The sequence below is a fragment of the Canis lupus genome, chromosome 8, assembly GCF_011100685.1.
Source record: "Canis lupus familiaris isolate Mischka breed German Shepherd chromosome 8, alternate assembly UU_Cfam_GSD_1.0, whole genome shotgun sequence".
Lineage (NCBI taxonomy): Eukaryota > Metazoa > Chordata > Mammalia > Carnivora > Canidae > Canis > Canis lupus.
This window is the reverse complement of record NC_049229.1, coordinates 4,802,109-4,825,967: the sequence shown is the minus strand read 5'-3', so window position 1 is coordinate 4,825,967 and position 23,859 is coordinate 4,802,109. Positions and strand designations below refer to the sequence as shown.

At 41.2% G+C, this 23,859-nt stretch overlaps 1 protein-coding gene across 10 annotated transcripts in view; it reads left to right on the top strand.

Annotated features, from left to right (window-relative positions):
* The window catches only part of STXBP6 (syntaxin binding protein 6), a 238,859-nt gene that overhangs the window by 176,186 nt on the left and 38,814 nt on the right, over nucleotides 1-23,859 (top strand). For all 10 annotated transcript variants that reach the window (XM_038544365.1, XM_038544366.1, XM_038544367.1 and 7 more), the window contains 2 exons: nucleotides 9,940-10,070; nucleotides 10,830-10,995. In XM_038544365.1, coding sequence (XP_038400293.1) covers nucleotides 9,940-10,070; nucleotides 10,830-10,995 — 297 coding nt within the window. The remainder of the gene's footprint in view (nucleotides 1-9,939; nucleotides 10,071-10,829; nucleotides 10,996-23,859) is intronic.

Genomic DNA, 23,859 nt, shown 5'->3' with positions numbered 1-23,859 from the left:
CATAATTATATTTGACAGCCTGTGCTTGCTAATAACAGTTTTGATTTTTCCAGAAAACTAGTGCTATTATATGTTTAGTACCTAGTCCATTAGAAAATTCTCTGTTGCTCTGCCTCTTTCAAGGCAGAAAAATTCTCCTTTTGGGGGAGAGTAGTCTTCTCACATCAAAGGCAATCCCCATCCACTTAACATCCTTCCATTGGTTCTTTTAGCCTGACTACTCATTTTATCAGATATTATGCTCACCAGTGGGTGCATAGGCCCTCTTTTCACATGATGGTGAGTGCGTGCCCCTCTTCACAACTACTGAGGAACAAGGAAGTAGAGGCTGTAGAAATGACTCGCTCGTTTCTCACTGGAAGGGGTGTTTGAGCTCTAGAAGTCTCTTTAGCCACCCTTCCAGGTACAATACATATTGATTTTCTACCAAGTATGACATTTCCCTGCAGAGAGTTGCCCCAGGCCCATATTTTTCAGTCTATGAAAGAAAATAGCAAGGATAGCATAACCTTAAAGGAATCTCTTTTTCAAGTTCTTCCCAGCCATTGAGCTTCTTGTGGAGTAATTTAATTTGCTCTTGAGTCAGGTACTGCTTCTTTGATGCCTTTGTCTTTAGATCCTCTGTTTGTAAATCTCTTCTAAGAATAGATCAAAAATGATGTTTACATCTGTTTCCAGAATTGAGGAAGTAAGAACAGAATAAGACTATAACTGTAGTCAACCCCTTCTGTTATTCCACTGCATGTTCTATGGTCTGGGATTGGATTTAACCTCCTCAGGGGCCACCATGGTTCCCACCGCCCTAAGCCATCTGTGTCCTTGGCTCCAGCCTGTTTGTTTTGCAGTTACACAATATAAATCAGACATGTTATACCCTCTCCATATAAGGTGTGAAGTTGCAATAACTAATACTAGCCGGGTTTTATAATTCACTGTATGTTTACTCTTTACCCAAAATGCACGCAAATTAATTTTTCCCTCAAGTCTATGGAGAAAAGTCTTAGCTAAAAAAAAAAAAAAAAATCGTGCACAATGGGAAATCTTGGATTGCTGAATCTCAAACCCGAAATTGTGTTTTCAGGCAGGCTGAAGCGAAAAGAATTGCTTACAAGAGATGCTGCTAGAATAAAGATTGCAGGAGAAGAGATTTCCTAAGAAGTTCTAGCTCAAAATTTATCTCTTGTGTCCTGATATTTCTGTAATTTCTTGGTTTTTACCATTTTCTCCGCTCTCCCTAGTTCTCAGGATATTCCTTATTTCTAGTAAGAAAATAATTCAAATCTCTTACAACTGTGGTTTGCTTGAAACAGAACACTTGAACCTGAAATAAATTTTTGGTTTATCTGTGGTTTCTAGCAGGCTTAAGAACTGTCCTTCCTTTTGTTAGGAGCTGGTTATTTACTCCCTCCTTCATTTGTGCATGCATACATAAACTAGCACTCTGTATTTCTATGCAATGCATAATACACAAGACATTCAAGGTGCCAGCGTGGAGGGAACACTGTTGGTCTTGCAGTGGGGAACTCAAGCCTTCTGGAGATTAAGCTCTCTGATTCCCAGCAAAAGATGTAACAGCCCAGGACCACCTGTGGTGCACCTGAACCCAAACCTGACTTGAAAAGTAGGATAGCCTTTCAAAATAAGAATCTACATATTTTACAACTAAAAAAATAAGTAAAATTAAGAACAAGGTAAAGAAGATTAAAATTAGAAGGGACTAGGTTTTTGAAATATCAATTAGATCTCATATTGGCATGTGACATTGAAGTTGCATATTCCGAAAGTAATGCCATCTCCTTTTTGGTGATTTCCAAATACTAAAACCAGTAGTACTTCGTGCAAAGTTAGTGTAGGGGGGATCACTTGCTCTATTGATGTATAAGTTTTTAGACACTCTCCATATGGTGCTGCACCTTGCACTTTAGCTTTTAAGCATCCTTCCTACGGAATGCTTAGTGCAAGATGTTTCTTATTGCCCTCCTTCTCCTGAAGGATTTCTCCAAATTTCTGTGCAAGAAGTTTCCCATACAAATAGTTCCTTTTTCATATCCCTTTGGAAAAAAATTTCCTAGGCTTTCAGTCTCTAGTTTGGAAGGGAAAATGTGATATAAGGTACAGGCCCTGGAATTAATGATACCAAATAAGGAATCTTTTGTGTGGAAAACTTCTTTCTTTGTGATTGTCCCTACTGTAGGCTAAGGAAGTCTGCTGTTAAGTAACAAACCTCAAAGCCCTGTCCCCTGATTCTCCCCTCTCTTCCCCTTTAGGGTTAGTGGAGCAGGGACTTTTGGAAGGCCATCCTACATTCTTCCCCAGGGCCTGGTGCTCAAGACTGAAAGCCACTGTTTTTGTTGTGGTGGTTGTTGTTTATTTGGATTAAAAATGTCATCCTAAAAACATGCAGATTTGAAACTACTCTTTCAGGCATATTTGGATCCTATCAGGAATCTGGCCAGAGAGCCCTCGGAACCTGAGATAGGGAGGAGAGAGATATGGCCCCAGAGACAAACTTGGCCATTTCATGAATTGGTCTGGCTCAAGCCAGTAGAGTCTGAACATTTACTATGTGCTAAATGATAACACACTTTGAGAAAGACTCTGGGGAGTCAACGATCAACCCTGTGTAGGGCACACCATGCTCCATTTCCCAGTAACTATACCAGTGATGACGTTCCCCTGTTCTGAAAATATTTGAGGTAACAACCTATATATTCTTGCTTCTAAGCTTCATAAACATTCAACTATCTCACCAGATGAAACTGCTGATGTAGCCTCAAACCCGATGCTTATTTCTCCATAGATACTGTGAAATTCACCTAGAATTATCATATATTAGAGTTGTGGAAGATCTTTTTTTTAAAGATTTTTGTTTATTTTTTTTTATTTTTATTTATTTATTCATGAGAGACACGAGACAGAGAGGCAGAGACGCAGGCAGAGGGAGAAGCAGGCTCCGTGCAGGGAGCCTGACCTGGGACTCGATCCTGGGTCTCCGGGATCACACCTGGGCTGAAGGCGGCACTAAACTGCTAAGCCACCGGGCTGCCCTGTGGAAGATCATTAAGGAGACTATTTCCAAGTGATCATTTCTCACATTGGTCTGTCAGCCCAGTTCTTTACCACTTCAGCATCCAGGAGGGGCTCAATCTTGCTTTTACTTCCAGAACCACATTTCAGAGGATCTCTCTCTCTCTCTCTCTCTCTCTCTCTCTCTCTCTCTCTCTCTCTCCCTCTCCCCCCCTCCCCCCCTCCTTCTCTCTCTCTCTTCCCCCCGCTTCATGTCAGTCAGCCCTGACAAAGAGCAGCCCTGATAAGATTCTATGTAGCTATCACTTTTATTCCTTGCTCCAAATTGTTTCTCAGCAGTTTTGTTGAAATCAAAATATTTGGCCAGTGGGCCCCAGCAGAGCAGAGAGCTAAAAAGCATACCACAAAACACTTTCACTTAAGCTCATGGTAGGAGTAAGCGTGATGAAATTTTAAGGTACTCTAGGTACCTAGTTATGGTAAGCTCTGCATTTTAGCTACCTAGCCTCAATATCAAGCTATATTATAGATAGGATTTGTTCTTCAGCACCCTTTTTTTAAAATAGAAATGATCACATAAAAATGTAAGATGATTCCATTTGAGTTTAACATGTATGAGAAATGTTTGCAGATGTTAGGGAATATACAAAAATACCTATGAAAAATGAAATGGGTAGAGGATATAGAGGTGATGAGTAATAATTTTATGTGATGATCATTTGTTTCTTTTAAACTAACACTTTAAGACTGAGGCTTGATATTTTGTACCTTAAGCAAAATTGATTTTCCTATTTGGAATGATTGACAAGTGGTGCTGTGTGAATAACAAGGTTGTAAGGGGAAGCTGTAACTCCTTAAAGTCTTTCAACTATTAGACCTTGAAATGGAGGATCAGCCTGTTAAATCACTGGCAGACCATGCACCTTCTGCTGGTTTGCATAATATGCAAGTAACTTGAAAGTCTTTTTTTCTCATCAAGCTTTATCCCTTCCTGCACCAATTCCTGACCTTTTTTTAAAAATATTTATTTATTTATGATAGACACAGAGAGAGAGAGAGAGGCAGAGACACAGGAGGAGGGAGAAGCAGGTTCCATGCAGGGAGCCCGATGTGGGACTCGATCCTGGCTGGGACTCCAGGATCATGCCCTTGGGCCTAAGGCGGGCACTAAACCGCTGAGCCACCCAGGCGTCCCACCAATTCCTGGCTTAATGGAAAACCAAGTTTGAGCTAAGCAAATGCTTTGCTATTGTCTGGCTTGTTGGTTTTCAATTAAATAGAATTGTCTAATTGGGCAGAAGCAAGGCTGGGTCGTCTCCACCCTTTGACTTTAGCTAAGTGTCTTATTTTATATTTATGCAATCTTTCACGGAAGGCCTTTTTTTTTTTTTTAAAGACCTTTATTAGGCCTTTAGGCCAGTTGAGGCCCATGAGGGGAAAGATATTTCACCATTTGAGCAATGATGGTAATGATATTCTAAACATAATAGTTTCTATCACTGCTTCTTAACTACAACTAAGATGTAAATGAAGTCTACATGAAGGGTAATGAAGAGGCGTGCCCCCATGAGAATCACATTCTTTTTACCAGAGCTGGTAGCAAAAGGACCTACCTGGGTTTAGTTGGCCTCATGGTCCTGTTTTCTTCTGATGCCAAAAGAAAACAGTGGGGAACAGGAGTGAGAGTAAGTAAAAAAGCAGCATTAGGCCTGGATAACTCCAAAACATGACTTACTGGTGAATCCCAATGCATAGGACGCAGTGTCCTTAGAGAAGCTGTTTCCAGGTAAGTTTTATTATATCTAGAGCAACATCTGTGTTGTGATTGCCTTTAACCACCTGTCTTCACTTGTTAATCACCATTTTACCTTAGAGTAGACCTCACATGCCAAACCTTCTTGTACTGACAACTCTCTAATTTGAAATAATAGCATTTGTCTCAACTGTATTTTTTACATTATTTTTTTATTTCATGTAGACAGAGCTATGTAGCTATTTATGGCTTTAGTATGTTTTATTCCACATTAACATAAGTGAAAAACCAAGTTTATTTAAAGGGACATATTAAGGGAATAATATCAGGATATTGTCAAAATCACAACAGTAGTATCATTATTAGAACAAAAAATTCCATTAGTCCATATTTGATGAGCTTCCCTCACACAATAAAATGTGGCATTTGACATTGCAGCGAAAAGCACCAGTGGAGAGAGCAGTGGACCCAAAGCCCACTGTGCAAGTTGCAGTTTTCTTGGCCATGAACAGTATTACTTTGGCAAGTCCGTGCTTTCCATGCCTCAGTTTCCTTGTCTGTAAATATAATGCATGACGATAGTAATGACCCTGCCTCTGTCACAGACCCATGGTCAAATATAAGAGAAAAAAAACAAACTGTGCTTTTAAAAGATTTTTTAAAACTTTAATTGCTGGGGGCATCTGAGAGGCTTCATCGGTTAAGCATCTGACTTGATTTCATCTTAGGTTCTGATCTTGGGGTCATGAGATCAAGCCCCTCATCAGACTCTGCTCAGCGGGAAGTCTGCTTGGGATTCTCTGTCTGCCTCCGCCCCTGCCCCAACTCATGCTTGCTCACCTGCACATGCGCAATAAATAAATAAATAATAATAATAATAATAATAATAAATAAATATGATAATAAATAAATAATAAAATCATTTTAAAAATAAATAATAAATAAATAAAATAGTAAAAAATGAATTAATAATAAATTAATAATAAGTAAATAATAAATAAAATCATTTTAAAAATTTTAGTTGCTGGGAAAAATATCACTTGTTATTATCAATTTCTAAGATCCTGCCTCACAAATTGGTAGGAGATAGCTTAGAAGATCCATGTGGAGATTTATCTACCTCTTAACATGTTTTAGGACCAGATGGACATAATAGCAATCTGGTTTTTATTCTTTACAAATATGCCACAGAAGCAAATTTCGAGTATTTTATCCAGGTTTGAAATAAACCTGTTTTGCAATGAACAGAGCTCAGGGAAAGAAATTAACATGGTGAAGGGAAATCTATGCAGATAAACAATCACACAAGTTTTTTTCTGTGGAGTTTGACATGTAAGCTGAAATCTTAGTGGTGAACAAAAGACATCCATAAAACAACGAAGAGTATTTCTATGAAGGGAACAGCAGTTGCAGAGGGTAGAAGACGGTTGCTGTTTCCCACGAACAAAAGATGGCTGGAGCCTGGTGGACAGACAGGAGAGTGGATGAGATGAGAATGGGGACGTACGTCAAGGCCAGGACCTCTAGGGCTGTACGGGTCTTAGTAAAGGCCTTGGGTTTTATTCTAAGCGTTTTGGGACACCATTGAGGAGTTTTTAAAAGGTGGTTCAGTCTTCCATATTTAAGTTTGAATACCAGGCTTGTCAGAGAAACCAGTGTGGGAGGGACCGTAGAAGTCTGGGTGAGGGCCGGTGGTCTTGGCTGCAATGTGGCTGCTTCATGAAGCCTGCCTGACTTTCCCCATCTCTGCCTTGGTCCTCAAAGCCCCCTCCCTCCCCAACACCTTAGATGACTCCTTTTATGTATTAGCACTGTTCTGCATCACTCTTAATATCCCCACCCTCCACCACCCAGATCCTTGACTTAAAAACCATATCTATTCAAGCTTTGAACTGCCCACAAAACTGACTTTTGTGTCTCCCATCTAATAAATGTTCCGTAAATATTTGTGAAATAAATTAATACACAACAGTGGTCTCAGTAGCCACGGTGCCTTAAATCACCTAGAGAGATTGAAAATGTGGATGTCGGGCCACACCTCCAGAGATTCTGACTCACATGGTTTGGTGTGTTTGGTGTGGTGGGGAAAAAAAAACAAAAACAAAAAACTCCGATGATTCTGGTGCGCACTTAGGAGTGGTAAGCCAGGGAACTCGGCTGATTCTGGGTGGTCTTGCCTGAGAATATCATGCTTGCCCTACCCCTTTAAACGCCTGTACCTTTACCTTGTCCTCATGAATGTCAAAGGCATGACAGAAATGCCCTAGTGAACTGGTCTTTAAAGTTATTCAAAACAGTGACTACAGAGCCTATTGCATTGAGGTAGCCAGACATACGCCCTCCCTCCGTTATTACTGATCCAGGCTATGCTTGCTATCAATCAGTTTGCCTTTGGAAGAGAAGAAAGATTCCTGTTTTTCACTGGTCATCCAGAATTTGACTCGCCTGTTTTATCAGCCAGGGACCCCGAAAACACCAAACCGACAAAGGGGTTAAAGCATGGCTCCTTCAAGCCCACAACTCACAAAGTCTGGCAATGATGTGTTTGTGCAGTTGTTTTGATTTCAGACGGAGAAAGTCTTTATTTAACTCTCTATAATGTGTATGTAATAATATAATTTTAAGGCACCTGCTTCAAAATAGAAACTGGGATGGTGGAGATAATAACCATAAACAAAAATTAAACCAAACCGGGCTCAGTGCCCAGGAAAAACTACTGAGATTTCCAAGAAGCAGGCAAAGAATCAGCTAGAAGAAAGAACGAGACGGGAACGGCTGGGTGGTGGCGGCCTCCTGGACGGGGAGCGCTCTGCAGGGTGATCTCCCCGCAGGTCTGTGGGGCAGTTGTCTGTGGATGGGGCTCCTGCCCCTCGCGTTTCAGTGACCTTCCGGTGGAACGTGCTTTTCTCAAATGTCAATTCTTAACACCACACCAGTAGCTACAGTGATCCCACATGATGTCTGAGTTTTTATAATGCTGTAAACCACTTGAAAATAAATGGACAAGAAGTAAAAAAAAAAAAAAAAAAAAAAAAAATAGGCAGTCATAATGACCTTAAAGCTAGAAGGAAACCTTCATGTTTCCCAGGATGCCTAAATGTCGTGTGATTTACATAAACAAAAGAGGAAATCCTCTCTGTGTTTAGGGGGTGTGCCTAATACAGGAACCCATGTTTTCCTGTTATTGAAAAGTAAGTATTCTTTAATCTTTAAGCACATTTTAGGACCTGCCTGTATTCCAGGTGTGTTGTTTCCTCTTACATGAAAACAGAAGAACACAGGGCATGGCTGTCAGAAAACCTATTAGATCTCCTAGGAGACACATGAAATAAATGAATTAAATTAAGCGGATAGACAGAGCCCTGGGCCGGCTGATACTATAGCCTGAATTTAGTTTGGGGGATGGTTATTCCTAAGAGGACATAACAGACTCATACAGGGAGCCGTAAGCCACACACACAGGCTGTGTGTGAATAGAAGACTATAAAATTTCCACTGATCTTGGTGTTAAGGGGATGATGACTTTTTAACCATGAAAGTAAACGTAATTGGTATGAAATGTTCTGAAGCTTCTAGCCAAATATAACTGACATAATGCGTAATAAAGTGAAGCATTATTTGAAATTATTTTTTAAAGGTTTGCTAAATCCTGGTTTGGAGTAAAGATTGTACTGAGGTCCTAAAAAAAGGTCTTTAGTCCTAGAACCATAAGGCTCCCACAGATGTAAAGGCAGGGTGCCCACATTTCATTCACCTCTTGGTCCCTGCCTTCCTGCTTTAATGACCCACGATACGGAAATTGCCCCAAACTCTTCTATGCATGAAGGAGAGAATTACCAGCAACCATGACTGGAGTAGGTGCTTCCTGTCCTTCATCTCTTAAGGATTCTTTTTGCCATCTGCTGAACATCTGCATAGGTACTTGGAAATGTAGGCTCTCTAGGGTTATTCGAAACAAAGAATGTGCCACTGACGCACCGTCTTTTTAGGATTGCATTCATTACAACAAATAGGACTTTCCACTTTTCCTTGTTCCCTTAAATAGCATCATTTCTGTTAAACTTTACAACTCCTACAGCCAGGCCTCAAGAGGAGCTTTTAGGAAAGCCCTTTTAAAACACTTAATTAGCACCCTACCCTGGAGGCTCTAAGTCATGAAGTAAGCAGATGTAAAAATATCCACAGTGACTCTCTCCTAGTGGCTGGTGCTTGACCTCTGTCTGAGAGGTGACACTGTCCATCCTCAGCATGGAAGGGGCAAAGGAAGAACTGACTACAGCTGGGAGGAGGAGCTGTCCTGGTCCTGCAGTTGTGGTGACCTCAAGATGGAGGGGGGGGCATGAATGCTAAATACAGTCAGAAACAGATGCAGGGACACCCAGGTGGCTCGCTGGTTGGGTATCTGCTTTTGGCTCAGGTCATGATCCTGGGGTCCTGGGATCAAGTCCCTCATCGGGCTCCCTGCAGAGAATCTGCTTCTCCCTCTGCCTGTGTCTCTGCTTCTGTCTCTGGGGCTCCCATGAATGAATGAATGAATGAATAAATAAATTCAAGAAAGAAAGAAAGAAAGAAAGAAAAAGAGAGAGAGAAAGAAAGAAAGAAAGAAAGAAAGAAAGAAAGAAAGAAAGAAAGAAAGAAAGACTAGATTCAACTAGATGATATTTTTAAAGCCAAATAATTTTTTTAAGAGGCATTACTCCCAATCTCACCACTGAAGCTTGATATATTTATACTGGAAATATGCATCGGATTTCCCTAGGGAAAGCAGTAACCTCTGCTTCCTTTAAAATTCAGCCTTTCCCAGTGACCTCTACCTGACGCCTGTCAACCGTGTGTGCTTCCTTCCCTGCAGTTGGTCATCGTGTACTTGTAGCCTCCATTAAAAGCACTTGGAGTTAGTCAGTTGAGTCGCGTTCAGTTTGAATGGATAAAGACGTAAATGAAGCAGCCCTCACATCATAATTATATTGTAATTGCTTGAGAGTGGAGAGTATGACTTCTATTTCTTTTGAGTACCCCCCCTTATCAGAGGCACACATGATCATATTCTGTGTGCGTGTGTGTTTGTATACATGTGTGAATGCAAAATAGAAGCACCAATGAATGAAGAAATAAACCAACCTGCACACCCACTAATCTGAACGGTCTTTTCTTGGCAGTGACAAACAAGAAACCCACACAAGCATCCATCACGAAGGTCAAACAGTTTGAAGGCTCCACGTCGTTCGTGCGGAGATCGCAGTGGATGCTCGAGCAGCTTCGCCAGGTTAATGGCATTGACCCTAATCGGGTGAGTGAATGTCCAGTGTTGGGAGAAGGTGTTCTCTTCACACAATGACTCTCACTGACCTTGGCAGTGGTGGTGGTTGAGTCATTTCTAACAAAGCTGTTTCTCTATTTCAGTTGTGTAGCTGAGGCTTTCTGATCTCTGGATCCTTATGGGGAACTCTAAGTCTTTTGGTCATGTTTGATGCAGAAATGTGAAGGGATACATATTGAAGAAACGTGGACTCCTAGATGTTTATCAGCCAAGTGCAAAGGGCAAAGTTGAGATATCATGTCCATGGTTACCAATGTGAAAAACCCCATTTATCAAAGCTTCGTTTACTCTACTCCTAATACCACCGGTGATGAAATTTATTCACCAAAACAAATAGATGTCACCCTACAAATTATGTATTAGGATTCTCTTGGATTTAACATGAGAAGCATTGTAAGGTAGAATTATTTATTTAAGTATTTTTCCCTTTTGCTCACACACACTCAGTATACAAAACCTCAATAATGAGGAAAAATGAAATATAAGTTGTAACTACACGCTAAAAATAATAAGGGAGATTTTTTTTCTCTAAGATTTTGGGGTTTGCTTGATAAACAGAGAAAGGTGGACTTTTTTTCCATGCACCTGAGTGCTAATAAAGATGAGCCTTGGGAATAAGACCAAAGTTTTGAAAGGTCTTTTTTCCTCTGTGAGTCTATTGTCAGGAGTAAGCTGGAAGCAGCAGTTTTTATAGATTCAGATCAGTGGGTATTTCATTGTCTTTTCCAGGATTCTGCAGAGTTTGATTTGTTGTTTGAAAATGCCTTTGACCAGTGGGTAGCCAGCACAGCCTCAGAAAAATGCACCTTCTTCCAAATCCTCCACCACACCTGCCAGAGGTACCTCACCGACAGGAAGCCGGAGTTTATTAACTGCCAGTCCAAAATCATGGGAGGTGAGTGGGCATTTGCATGAGTTTGGTCATCCTGTCTCCTTACACTAACTTTTACATAAAAAGTTAGGTGCTCTACAGCATAATTAAAGACAAAAAAAAAAAAAGAATCCAGATGCTCAGAGTTGGACAGCATGAGAACCATTCTAGGGAATTCGTTGTGTGCTAAATCTCGACAAGGTAGCATGTTTTCACTCTTAACCAAAAGCTGGTCCTTTTAGAAGAATTAGCCATCTAGCTAAGATTATTTATACGAGCAAACCTGTCCCTTTATTAGGAAAACCTTTCGGTTTGGTTTCTCTACTACCCTTTCTATACTCACATTGCAGAACACTGTTTTCCAGGCTGCTTTTCCTATTATTTCTCAAGGCATTTTACAAATGTTAACCTACAAATTCTTACAGATGTAGTCCCTTCCTTTCAGATAGCAGCTAGTCTCACGTTTATCCCTCGGATGGCATAGAGAGCAGAGTTAGGCTGAGTGCTGTAAGCCAGCCTTAAGGGGTGAGTACCAGTGTTGGCAACTTAATGAGAAACATTTAGAGGGTGCTTAACACATTTCTTCTAGGTGGCATTTCTTTTTAGGGAATTGAAAGTGAGCTAAAAATATTTTTAAAAAACCTTGCCAGTCACTCTGTGTGTTGAGGAAGAGTGTTTCTTTTCTTCTCTTTTTTTAAAGATTTTATTTATTTATTCATGAGAGACAGAGAGAGAGAGGCAGAGGGAGAAGCAGGCTTCATGCAGTGAGCCCAATGTGGGACTCGATCCCGGGTCCCCAGGATCACGCCCTGGACTAAATGTGGCACTAAACCACTGAGCCACCAGGGCTGCCCAGGAAGAGTGTTTCTATCATTGCTCTTTTCACTGACCCGTTCTCCTGGTTTTACAAAAAAAATTTTTGTGCACCAACTTGATCTTAATCAAATGTCAGAGGAAGGTCACAATATAGACATCACTTCTTCTCCTTGGGCTATATCTGTCTTTCTAATGAACATGACATGGAACCCATTATTTCGCTATAGCACCTGACATACGTAGTGCCATTTTGCCATTAGTCTTCTAGATGTCGTTAGAGAAGATGGTGGTCAGTGCTTTGTTGTAACCCACTGAAACGTTGGTGTTCATCTTGAACAGTAAGTTGCTTGCATCATAAAAACCTAGAAACGTCTTCCTTAGGCATCGATGCAGTGTTATAGCTTCTCCATTTAGTCCTAGAAAAATGTCAGAAGTGATGACTAGTGTATATTTTCTTTAAAGTGGCCCCATCCTGTGTACAAAAGTAAAAATTATTAGATGTAAGGGCACCTGGGTGGCTCAGTGGTTGAGCATCTGCCTTCAGCTCACGTCGTGATCCTGGGGTCCTGAGATTGAGTCCCGCAACAGGCTTCCCGCAGGGAGCCTGCTTCTCCCTCTGCCTGTGTCTCTGCCTCTCTCTGGTCTCTCATGAATAAATAAAATCTTTAAAAAAAAAAAACTGTTAGATGTAGATGCTGAAAAGAAAGAGATCATCTAACACCGACCTCTTAGTGTTTAGAAAACAGAATGAGATGCTGCTTGCTATCGTGTCTGTGCCACAGGGCTCTTCACATGAATCCCACTCGCAAAGCTGAGCTGTAACAGACCTGGCAGGTCCGAGCGCACCAGGCTCAGGACCACAGATGACTCAGTGTTTCAGCAACTGGAAAAATTGGCCAGGACATCCCAGCTTTCCCTCATTCTTCATTAGATAGGAATTTTCTCCACTGTCCTAGAGTCAGATTTGTTTCTTGGTCTCACGGTCCTACCAGGAAACATTTTTCCACTGGCATCATATGGCCAGTAGCTACATGGATAGCATATAAGCAGAGTGTCCTCTGAAAATAATGTGACAATACGGGCTTAAAATTTCTGTTGCCCTTCGAGATAGACTCCCCTCTTGCATTCATTCCACTTCTGCATGTTCCATCTTGAGAGCACAGTGGCCAGAAGCAGAAACAGTGCCATGGGAATTGCCACATTTCCTCAGAAGGGAAATGTGAGGCAGAGCAGAAGGGCCACAGTCTCACTCTTTCCACTGTCCTTGCAAGAGGCAAGAGTCTTGTCCTTCCTGCTAAGGTTGAGAAGATCTTTGGTAGCTCTTCCCTCTGTCCACTTACTAGCTGGTCCCTCTTCTCTGTTGCCTCTGAAGCTCTCACTTCTTTTCTCCAAACAGTTCCTTTCATGCATTCATTCAGTCAGTTCTGGTTCATCATCAAAGTTATGTAGCAATTAAGCACTGAGTTCCTACTATGTGCTGGTCACTGTGCTATGTCCTTGATATGGAGAGTCATTCTATATTTGGTTCCTTAATAGACTCCAGTTTCGGGCACCTGGGTAGTTCAGTCGGTTAAGTGTCTGCCATCAGGTCAAGTCATGATCCCAGAGTCCTGGGATCGAGCCCCATTCTGGGCTTCCCACTCAGCAGGGGCGCTGCTTCTCCCTCTCCCTCTGACCTGCCCCACCCCACCCCACCCCCGCCTCATGTTTCTCTCACTCACTCTTTCTCTCTCAAATAAATCTTTAAAAAGACCTTAAGAAAAAAAAAGACCTAGTTTCACTACCCATATTGCAGACTGGCAGGTCCCTAAAAACCTTACTCTATGCTCTTCATTACCTCCTTGAATGTCCTCAGACCTTCCCACACAATTCCACCCAGCTGCTTTTTCCAGTCATTGACCCAGCCCTAAAGAGGTTTTCTAGTGCCCTACGAACCCCAAATTGTGCAGAGCTAAAACAAGAATCCATTTATCAATGTTAAACTGACAGTGTGTGTGTGTTAGATAAAGCTAAAGATTGATTTTTTATCCTAAGGAAAGGAGTAAGTTAATGAGACCAAGTGCCAGAACTGAGCCTATCTTTTTTTTTTCTTATTTAAAGATTTTATTTATTTATTCATAAGAGATAGAGAGAGGCAGAGACACAGGCAGAGAAGCAGGCTACATGCAGGGAGCCCGATGTGGGACTCGATCCCCGGTCTCCAGGATCACGCCCTGGGCCGAAGGCAGGCGCCAAACCCGTGAGCCACCCAGGCATCCTTGACCCTATCTTTTGTGACCATAGACACGTCTCTCATCTTTTTTAGACCTCACTTTTTGCTGGTGTGACATGTAGAGGTTGGCTGAGAGATCAAAAATCCACTTCAGTTTTAGTATTTTGAGAATCTGTGATGCCCGAGTTATAGCTTTATCGTGTAGATTAATCCCTTCTGAATTTAAGAGTGAAATTGGCACAATTAAATATTGACTGGTCTTGGATTCCTAAGAAAGGCAAAACAGTTTGAACTGAGCACATTGTAATTTGTTGGCAGCACATGTGTCCTTAATGAGCACAGCCGGTCTTATTTAAACAGTTGCTTATCCTTGATAACAGTTGTACCAACACACTCTAGTTAATTGGCATGCGGACTAGTCTTCCTTTCTGCCACTTACCACAATTCAGTCTTAAAATTGTGTAATTCCTGGGTCACCACATTCTGACCCCTTTAGCTTTTGAGGGTACCTACCCCATCTTCAGCAGATGAGAGCAGTTCCAAATTTTGCAGTATCTTTTGGTCTGTCCTTCCAGTATGAGCCATACATCCCAGACACAGTTATTTTCTGAACTCTGAAATGTCATAGATTTTGTGATTTTAAAGAACTAATATCGGTGTTGGTACACTTCCACTACACCAGTTTCTTAACGTGCGTTGTCGCATTTTGCCTTTACCTCAGCCTTTGAAAATGTGGTTTACTACCTCCATTTTACAGAGAAGGAAATAGAATCAGAGAGATCATTAAATAGCTTGCCCAGGGTCACGTAGCTAGTGAGTGGCAGAGAGGAGATGCAAACACAGGCCTTCTCCATTCTAAAAGCATCTTCCTCAAGGCCACTGAGTGCCACGCTCCACACAGCGCACTGATATCTTTGCTGTGAATGGTGTCCCCTGAGGCTGTACAGGAATTTGGGGGACATATTTAGCTGGCACGTCCCTAGACTTTAAAAAAGGGAGATAAGGGGAACGGGCCAGAAATTATAGATACTTTTCATTTTTTTCCCTAGTCTTATAGTAGGTATGTTATTAAGATAATAACTTAAGTATTTGGGGGCAGAGGGGCAGATCCTAAGAGTGATGGAACTATCAGAGGCCTTTCAAATTACCTTGTTCTCTATAGTTTTTGTTTTCATTTTTGTCCGTCTGAACCTCAGCATATTAAAGAGATGAGCTACTTTGGTGGCTGGGGAAGATGATGGAGACCTGGCCACTCCCTGGACAGCTCAGGTAGTCCACATCTGGCTCAATCCTCTCACTAGGAAAACTAAAGCGCAGTGATTATGACTAAGTTTACCAAGATCACAGTCCTGGAAGCAAGTCTGCCTGACTTCCACCAAACTACGTTTTCTTTAATACCAGTTCAAACAGGATCATCATTTAAATACCTACAGTCCCTTGCAGTTCTTCTCTTATATTTATTGATTGAATATACCCCACGTGACCATGTTTTTTCTTTTTCCCTCGGGGGAAATCAGCTACATAGAACTGGTTTCTTTGGCATGCTTGAAATTCTCTCATGCAAACATGATACTCTCTCTCCAGAGAATAGGCTCGGAAGCTTTGATCTTCTGTTCCTGGTTTCAGAATCCAGGAAACACGCGTACAATCTGTAGGGCCAAGCAAAGGCCCTCATAAACAGAAAGAGGGCAGGAGGCTCTAAGCAAGTGTGAAGAGGGGGAGCATTGGTTCCTTCTCCTACTTCTGTCCATATCTTGGCAGCTATCTTCTCTTCCCTGGATGGCAGGAAGATCAGGAAGCTAGAACCAAGTCCTCCAGCCTTGGTCCTTCCTGACTTCCACTCTACCTCTCGTTTAATTCATTAGAGGTCAGTCACCATCCATAAATACAGAGCTGTTCATTTAGTTGCTGGCTCCCTAAGCTCCCAGGCAATGTCGATTTAACCAGACTGAAGGCAGAGGTGTGGAGCCAGTCTGTCTACTGAAAAGTAACATGGCATCATGAATGACAGGGGCCCTGAAAGTGAAATCTCAGGTTCATTTCTGAGACGGTAGATGTTTGTTGTCGGCAGAGATGATGAATACTGTTATATGTGTGATGACACATTTGCACTTCAAAGATGCCTCCAAAGAGTTCATCATATGTGGAGAACTTTAGACTCCAGAAGACAGACTTGCTTTCAATTCGTTCATTTCAAAGAAACATGGTCTGCCCCCAAATAGTAGTATCAGCTTGGATAATGGGCACATCATATGAAGTCACGGTTCCAAGGGGAACTTTTTTGTATTGCTTGCTTCAAAATGTGAGCAAATCCCACATGACTCTTCACTGCTAGCTTAATTACACTAACCTTTTGTAGTGATTACTGTTGGCCTATTATTTTTATGCCTAATGCCGTAGACAATGGGAATCTATCTTCAGTGGCATTGGCAACTTCTGTGTTAGAACCACAATGTAGATTCTTTGCAGACCTCTTTTCTTCTTCAATAAGTGTCATAAATTATTTGCAGGAAAACAAATGATTTATTCTTAAGGCAAGCTTCTGTCCAAACCAAAGCAAATACTTGCATTTTCTTGAACTCAGCCCAAACACCCTTGGCTAACTCCTTGAATAACCTCTTTCTCTTTCACCTGTTTTATCTGGGTCCTCCTTTCGTGGTCCCACGTACATTGCAGCCCAGTTGTGTACCTGTCCTCATTGATTGCACATGCATTGATGCAGCACCATCTACCTGTCGGGCACTGAGCTAACTGGAGAGATGCAGCAACGAAGTAGATACCTTTGGTGACTTGGCTTACTTTTCTGGGGGACACAGCATGTATAAAGAGACATAAAACAAGTCAACAACACCAAGGTGATTGCTGAGCTGTGTTTCAAAGGATGGTTAGCAGTGGCCAGACAGACAGGGGCAGGGTGAAATGAGCCCTCTCTTATTGCAGTAATTAATCCATACAGTTGCACTCCAGTTTGGCTATATTCAGAATTCGGAATGTGGCAGATTGTTTTTCCATAAAGCAGGCTATTTTGGAGTGCCATATATTTTCATCACCACCGAAGGATATTTCTTAAGTGTTGCTTTTCTATGCACAGCCCTTCAAATGATGGTATCAAGCCCAGACTTTTGAGCTCTATTAGAATTCCAGGGACACAAATGTCTCTGATGTCTCCTTCATAGCAGGCTGGCCCTCATTTGCCCCTGCTGATTGGTATGCTAAAGGAAAAACCTAATGACTTTACACTGGATTCCCTTGGGGTGGTAGAATAGAATCTCAGAGTTTGAAGTATGATTCTGCGTTGGACTTCTCTTCCAAACAATGCAGGGTCATCCCTGGGTGAAGTGTGCGAATCTTTCACCTTGTGAGCGCTTCAGGTGTGGGCACATGTAAGGTATCTCACCTTACGACTTCTAAAAAGAGGACATGTGTATGTCCTAACAGGGTTCTAATGAAAAAAATAAAAGGTGATCAATATGCTCATTCTTAATCCCAAAATGTTAATATACTACTTTAGGGAAATCTTTAATATTTGCCATAATTGATATATTTCTTCCCTTCCCTGTGTTATCATGTTTTCTGTCAGTGAGTAACAGCTTTTTGGGATGCAAACCTCACACTCCTACATGTGCTCCAGCCAGGGGCACGTTACCATGAATTGTTTATTTCTCAAGAATAGATTCATGTGTATTTTAGCCCCACTGCTCAAACCTTAATATATTTGGGGAACCACACACATGCACGCACATATTAGAGATTACAATTCTTCGACCAGGTTAAATCATGTTAAAACCACTGTATGGCTGCTGCTTGACTCCAGCACCTAGATGCAGAACAGAAGGGACAGCCAGGCTGCTTAGCTGACCCACTGTCGAGAGAGAGCCAGAGAGTGTTCCTTATAGTTCTTTATGTCAGGAGGAATCTGTGTCATAGGTCATCCAGTGACTCTCTTTGTCACTCTTTTTTTTTTTTTTTTTAAATTCATGAGAGACACGCAGAGAGGCAGAGACATAGGCAGAAGGAGAAGCAGGCTCCCTGCAGGAAGCCTGTTGTGGGACCTGATCTCAGGACCCCGAGATCACACCCTGAGGCCAAAGGCAGACACTCAACCATTGAGCCACCCAGGCATCCCTCTCTTTGTCACTTTTGAAGAAATACAAAAGAACAAACTTAAAAAAAAAAAAAAAAAGAACAAACTTCAGTTATTCTATGCCATGGCACAAACAAGGAAAATAATTTATGAGAAGCATGCCCAAGATCCCACAGCTAATAAGGGATAGAGCCAGCACCTCAGTCAAGCCTTGTCCCTTGTTCCCCATCCACTCAGTGAAGGCCTAGACTTCCACGCTCACTTAATAAGCACATCTTCTCCTTATATTGATTCAGCTAGTAGAAAGGAGGTAGCACCAACTTAACAAAATATTTACAAGGATCAAATTTAAAATTCTGTTTGAAAGTTCTCTCTAGGGATCCCTGGGTGGCGCAGCGGTTTAGCGCCTGCCTTTGGCCCAGGGCGCGATCCTGGAGACCCGGGGTCGAGTCCCGCGTCGGGCTCCCGGTGCATGGAGCTTGCTTCTCCCTCTGCCTGTGTCTCCCCCCCTCTCTCTCTCTCTCTGTGACTATCATGAATAAATAAAATCTTTAAAAAAAAAAAAAGAAAGTTCTCTCTAAATGACTGTTAATTGTATCAGTCCTGTGCACACAGAAACTTATCATCCAGTCTTCTGTTACTCTTTCCTCCTCATTTTCCTAGACAGCATGATATTTCATTAAAGACTCAGCTTATAGTAACTCTTTAGGAGAGAGTAAGAATCTAAGAATAGAAACCAAAAAAAAAGCACATCAATGAAAATAACAGTAGGACGCCAGGGTGGCTCAGTTGGTTAAGCATCTGCCTTCGGCTTAGGTCATGATCCCAGGTCCTAGGATCGAGCCTCATATCATGCTCCCTGCTCGGGGGAGTCTGCCTCTCCCTCTCCCTCTTCTTCTAACCCTCCCCCTGCTCTTGCTCTCTCTTACTCGTGCTCTCTCTGAATAAATTTTTTAAAAATAAAGTAATAGTACACATATTTAACATCTACAGTTGGGAAAGTGCAGCTAGGGTTTTCTATTTGTTTGGGTTTGGGGGATCCTACCACTGTAACCACTGCACCAAGCAAGTTTGATGTTTATGTTGCTGCATGAATTACCAACATAACCATCTGACACTTGACTGAGGACTCTCAGAAGGACATCCTAGCAGAAGCTCTGAGAGGCTTCTGGCTCTGAGTCTTTTATGTATTGTTTCAATTTAGGACATTACCAGTTGTTATGTTGGATCGTTTATGTGCTTTCTGAGTGGGTCATTATTTTCTGAGTGGGTCATTCAACTTCATCTTGTTCCCAGGAGGAAAATCAAAAGCAGATGCTTTAATTTTGAGTGAGAACATGGAAGTAACCAAGGACTGCTTCCTTAGGTTCCATCCAATTCTGTCCACAATACAAATGACTAGTAACTAAAGAAAAAGTAGAGCACAAATCTGATTTTCTCTTTTCCATTGTTCTTTGACTATAAACTACACAGATGCATGTGGTGAGCCAGCTGGTGGGTTGTGGTCAATGGTCCTGAGCCAGGAGTGAATTCATGCATTAAGTGTTTTTGAATCATGCGTCTCCATCAAAATCTTGAACCAAACCAAGGGTGTATACGGGTATTTCCAAGGTATCATTTTATTGGCTTGACAAGAATCATGAACATATTTTGTCTATCCCATGGTTAAATAGCCTGTAATGGATGAGAGCCACTCCTACTTTCAGAATTAACTGGCAGACATAACTACACAACCTGATACAGTGATACAGAGCAGACTCTATCCCCTGTCTTTGATGGCATCACTCAGCTCTGTAACTTCCTCTAAGCTACTTAACTCACATTCAGTTTCTCTATGCTCTTCTGTATCATGGAAAGTAACACAGACCTTGAAGGAAGGTGTGAGGAGTCAAGTGAATTTTAAAATATTTGGTCAGGGGTGCCAGGGCATCTCGGTCAGTTAAGCATCTGATGCTTGATTTCAGCTCTGGTCGCAATCTCAGGGTCCTGGGATAGAGCCATGCCTCAGGCTCTACTCTGAGTGTGGAGCCTGCTTAAGAGTCTCTCTCCTCCTCTGCCCATCCCCCCATTGCTTGTACACACTCACTCTCTCTCTCAAAAAAAATAAAATAATCAAATGGGATTTTTGCAAAGTGCCAATGTATATCTAAATATTCTATTTAAAAAAAAAACTTGGAAATTATAATTTGTGTGTTCATAATATTACATGATTTCTTTCATGACATTTATCAAAAACCCTTTCTGGGGCATCTCAGGTCATGATCTCAGGGTCGTGGGATCAAGCTTCACATCAGACTCTGCACTCAGTGGAGAGTCTGCTTGAGATTCTCTCCCTCTGCCCCTCCCCTCACTCATGTGCATTCTTGCTCTGTCTCAAATAAATAAGTCTCTCTTTTTTTTCTTTAAAACCTTCTCATGAAAGAAGCAAGAAAATTTTCCCGAGCTTTCCCAATCCATATCGGCCATAAGAATTGCAAAAAAAATAGTAATTTCTTTGTTCCAAGTAGGAATGAGCTAAGTTCAATTATAGACATTTCAAATGACTGGAATGCTGAGTTGTTTGCTATGGTTTATTGAATGCTGAACGTGCTGCATTTTATATTTGACATAGAGTGTGTATGTTACTGCTGACTTACCAAAACAACGATGTTTAAAATAGCAAGTGACGCTGTGCCAGAGATCAGGGCAAGTAATTCAGATCTTCTTGTAGGAAAGAAAAAACCTGAAACGTGTTTTCTGAACTTTATAAGAGAATAGAAATATTCTTTTTTCCACCAATAGATCTTTAGCCTAAAATATTCTCGTTCTTTTTCCCCCACCAAAAATGAGGATACATGAATCAAAAGTAAAATTTTAATAGTGTTAGACATGAAGTAATATTTCTGAAACAGACCTAAAAAGCGTGCTGCATGATGCCCATACTTTCAGATTTACAGACAAGTACAGGTTTTAGAAGAATTTGAGAGACCTAAGTTCGTCAATCAATTTTCTATATAAGGAGATTTTTTTAGGGATCCCTGGGTGGCGCAGTGGTTTGGCGCCTGCCTTTGGCCTAGGGCACGATCCTGGAGACCCAGGATCGATTCCCACGTCGGGCTCCCGGTGCATGGAGCCTGCTTCTCTCTGCCTGTGTCTCTGCCTCTCTTTCTCTCTCTGTGACTTTCATAAATAAATAAAAATTAAAAAAAAAAAGGAGATTTTTTTAAATGTTCATATCCAGTGTCACCATAATTTCATAAAAGAAAACTTAACACTAAAATATTAAAAGGACAATCTCTGGGAATAAAGGGCGATTCCTTAAATTGGGAACATTTACCTTTATGAAAAACTTAGTACATTGTTCTTAACTTAGTTCACATAGACCAATAACAATTCCATCAGCTGGCATTTAAAAGTTGTTGCCAAGCTGTAACATAGAAGCGTCCAGAACTAAAACTAACATGGGGTTTTAGCAAAGAGAATCTGAAAAGCAGCAACTTGGTCTAAGAATGATCATTTCGTAGTTTGTCAAATTCATCTGTGCTTTGAGACAGCAGATCAGAATGTTATCGTCAGGGCTGAAGGCCAGAGTCCTATTCCTTTCCTGAAATAGAGGTAAGAAGCTTGTACACAGCACCTGAGAAAACCTGCACAGGAATATGACCTTTCTCAAACCTTCAGTGAAGAGATAAATGACATGGCTCTCCCCAACACCCCCCTACATGCACACATTATATCCTAAGCTTCTAAAAATTTCTGCCTTATTTCTGATCATTAAGATAAAACTAAATCACTAGATTTAGCAAAGGTAATTATTTGAAATGTGGACATTGATGTACATCTCAAGTTAGAGATCTAAGACCACACATTCCTCACCCTTCCACATGCAGTATCTCTACCCAAGATTGGACTCATTAGATGTTCTGCAGAAAGCAAGAACATGAGGGTTGCCTGACTTAGGAAACAAAAATAGAAGATACTCGGTAAAGTTTGAATTTCAGATGAACAATGGATATTTTTTTTAGTAGAACTATATCCCAAATATTGCATGGGTGTCCTGTATTTTATCTGGCAACCTTCATGGGTACATACCCTCCCAGTTTCTAGCCACCATAACAAATACGGAAAACAGAGTAAATATATTGCTTTCAGACACATAAACTTTATGATAGCCAAACAATTATTAGGACTTCAAATTGAGATAGAGAGCTCTCTTAAAGGCGTTACCACGTTAGGTTAACCATTCAGAGGTACAAACAGAAAAATCTGAGCAGAGTGCCGAAGAAAGTGCTCGCTTCGGCAGCACATATACTAAAACAGAGTGCCGAAGAAAGGCTGGTCGGAAAACATAGAGGATCTGTGACTTACTGTGGCTATTCTCCATAGAATCATGCCGAAACAATGCAAATTATAATAAGTGGTAAGTATAGAAATTCCACTAAAGCACTGTCATCACTGAACATGAGATTCCTAGTTAATTTTGCCTAGGGGAGAAAGTTCAGTCATCAGTCTGAATGTCTTTGGCTTGGTTTTGAAGAGTTAGTTTACTGTCAAGAAAAAAAGGAGCCTGCCACAGACTTGGAGGCAAGCAGGACAAAGGCTCCCATTTGCAGGGGGAGAGTAAGAAGCTCTACTGTCTCAAGAGTTAGGATAAAGAAGTGTAATGGGGTGACAGGGGAGTGCAATCGGTTAAGTGTCAGACTCTTGGTTTCAGCTCAGGTCATTTTCTCAGGGTCATGAGATCAAGCCTGTGATCAACATGGGGTCTGCTTGGGATTCTCTCTCCCTATCCCTCTGTGCCTCCCGTCTTCCCCCCTCATTTGCTCATGTGTACTCCCGTACTTCCTCTATCTCTTGCTCTCACTCTCTCAATCTTAAAAAAAAAAAAAAAAAAAAAAAAGGAAGTGTAACAGGAAGCTGCCACTTTAGAAATTTGGCCTCCTCTCTGACCACTCCAGTGGTTTTCTTAGTAATGGAAGAGACTGGCCTATCAAAGATCTAACTCTGTATGAGTATGACCTCCAGAGGTGCTGCTATAGGTTCCATGAACCATTCAATGGGTAATACCTGTGAAAGGAGAAGACTATCTTTTTCAATATTATCGAACTCTGAGAGTACATAAAACATAAATATTTCAATTGCAATATATGAGTAACATTATACGGGATAAAGGTACATGTTTTAGAAAAAAGAAAAATGAGGGGGGATCCTTGGGTGGCTCAGCGGTTAAAGCGTCTGCCTTCAGCCCAGGGCCTGATCCTGGAGTCCCAGGATCGAGTCCCATGTCAGGCTCCGTGCATGGAGCCTGTTTATCCCTCTGCCTGTGTCTCCGCCTCTTTCTCTCTCCTTCTCTCTGTGTCTCGAATGAATGAATGAATGAATGAATGAATGAATGAATGAATGAATAAATAATCTTTTAAATAAATAAATAAAAAGAAAAAAAGAAAAATGAGGGCAAGTCTTTATTGGCTTAGGGATTTATTTCCTTTGACAAACTTTTGAGTGGTTAAATTGTGAGATAGCAAACTGTGTACATGTACATGCACACACATGCTTTTTAGTCTTGGTGGATACTATTAGTGAGAAAGCAACTATTTTTCTTGTATTTAAATTAGTGGCCAGTGCCAAAAATGGTAAGAAAGACTTAGGACTGTTTTTGAGTTTAGTTGTCTGAGCAGAAACTGATTTTTTTATACTTTGAGAAAATCTAAATGTAATTATCATAATTATTCATAGTCCTCTGCCCCATAGAAAAGAGCTTTCAAATGGAATCAATATCTTCCTCATTGAACCTGAT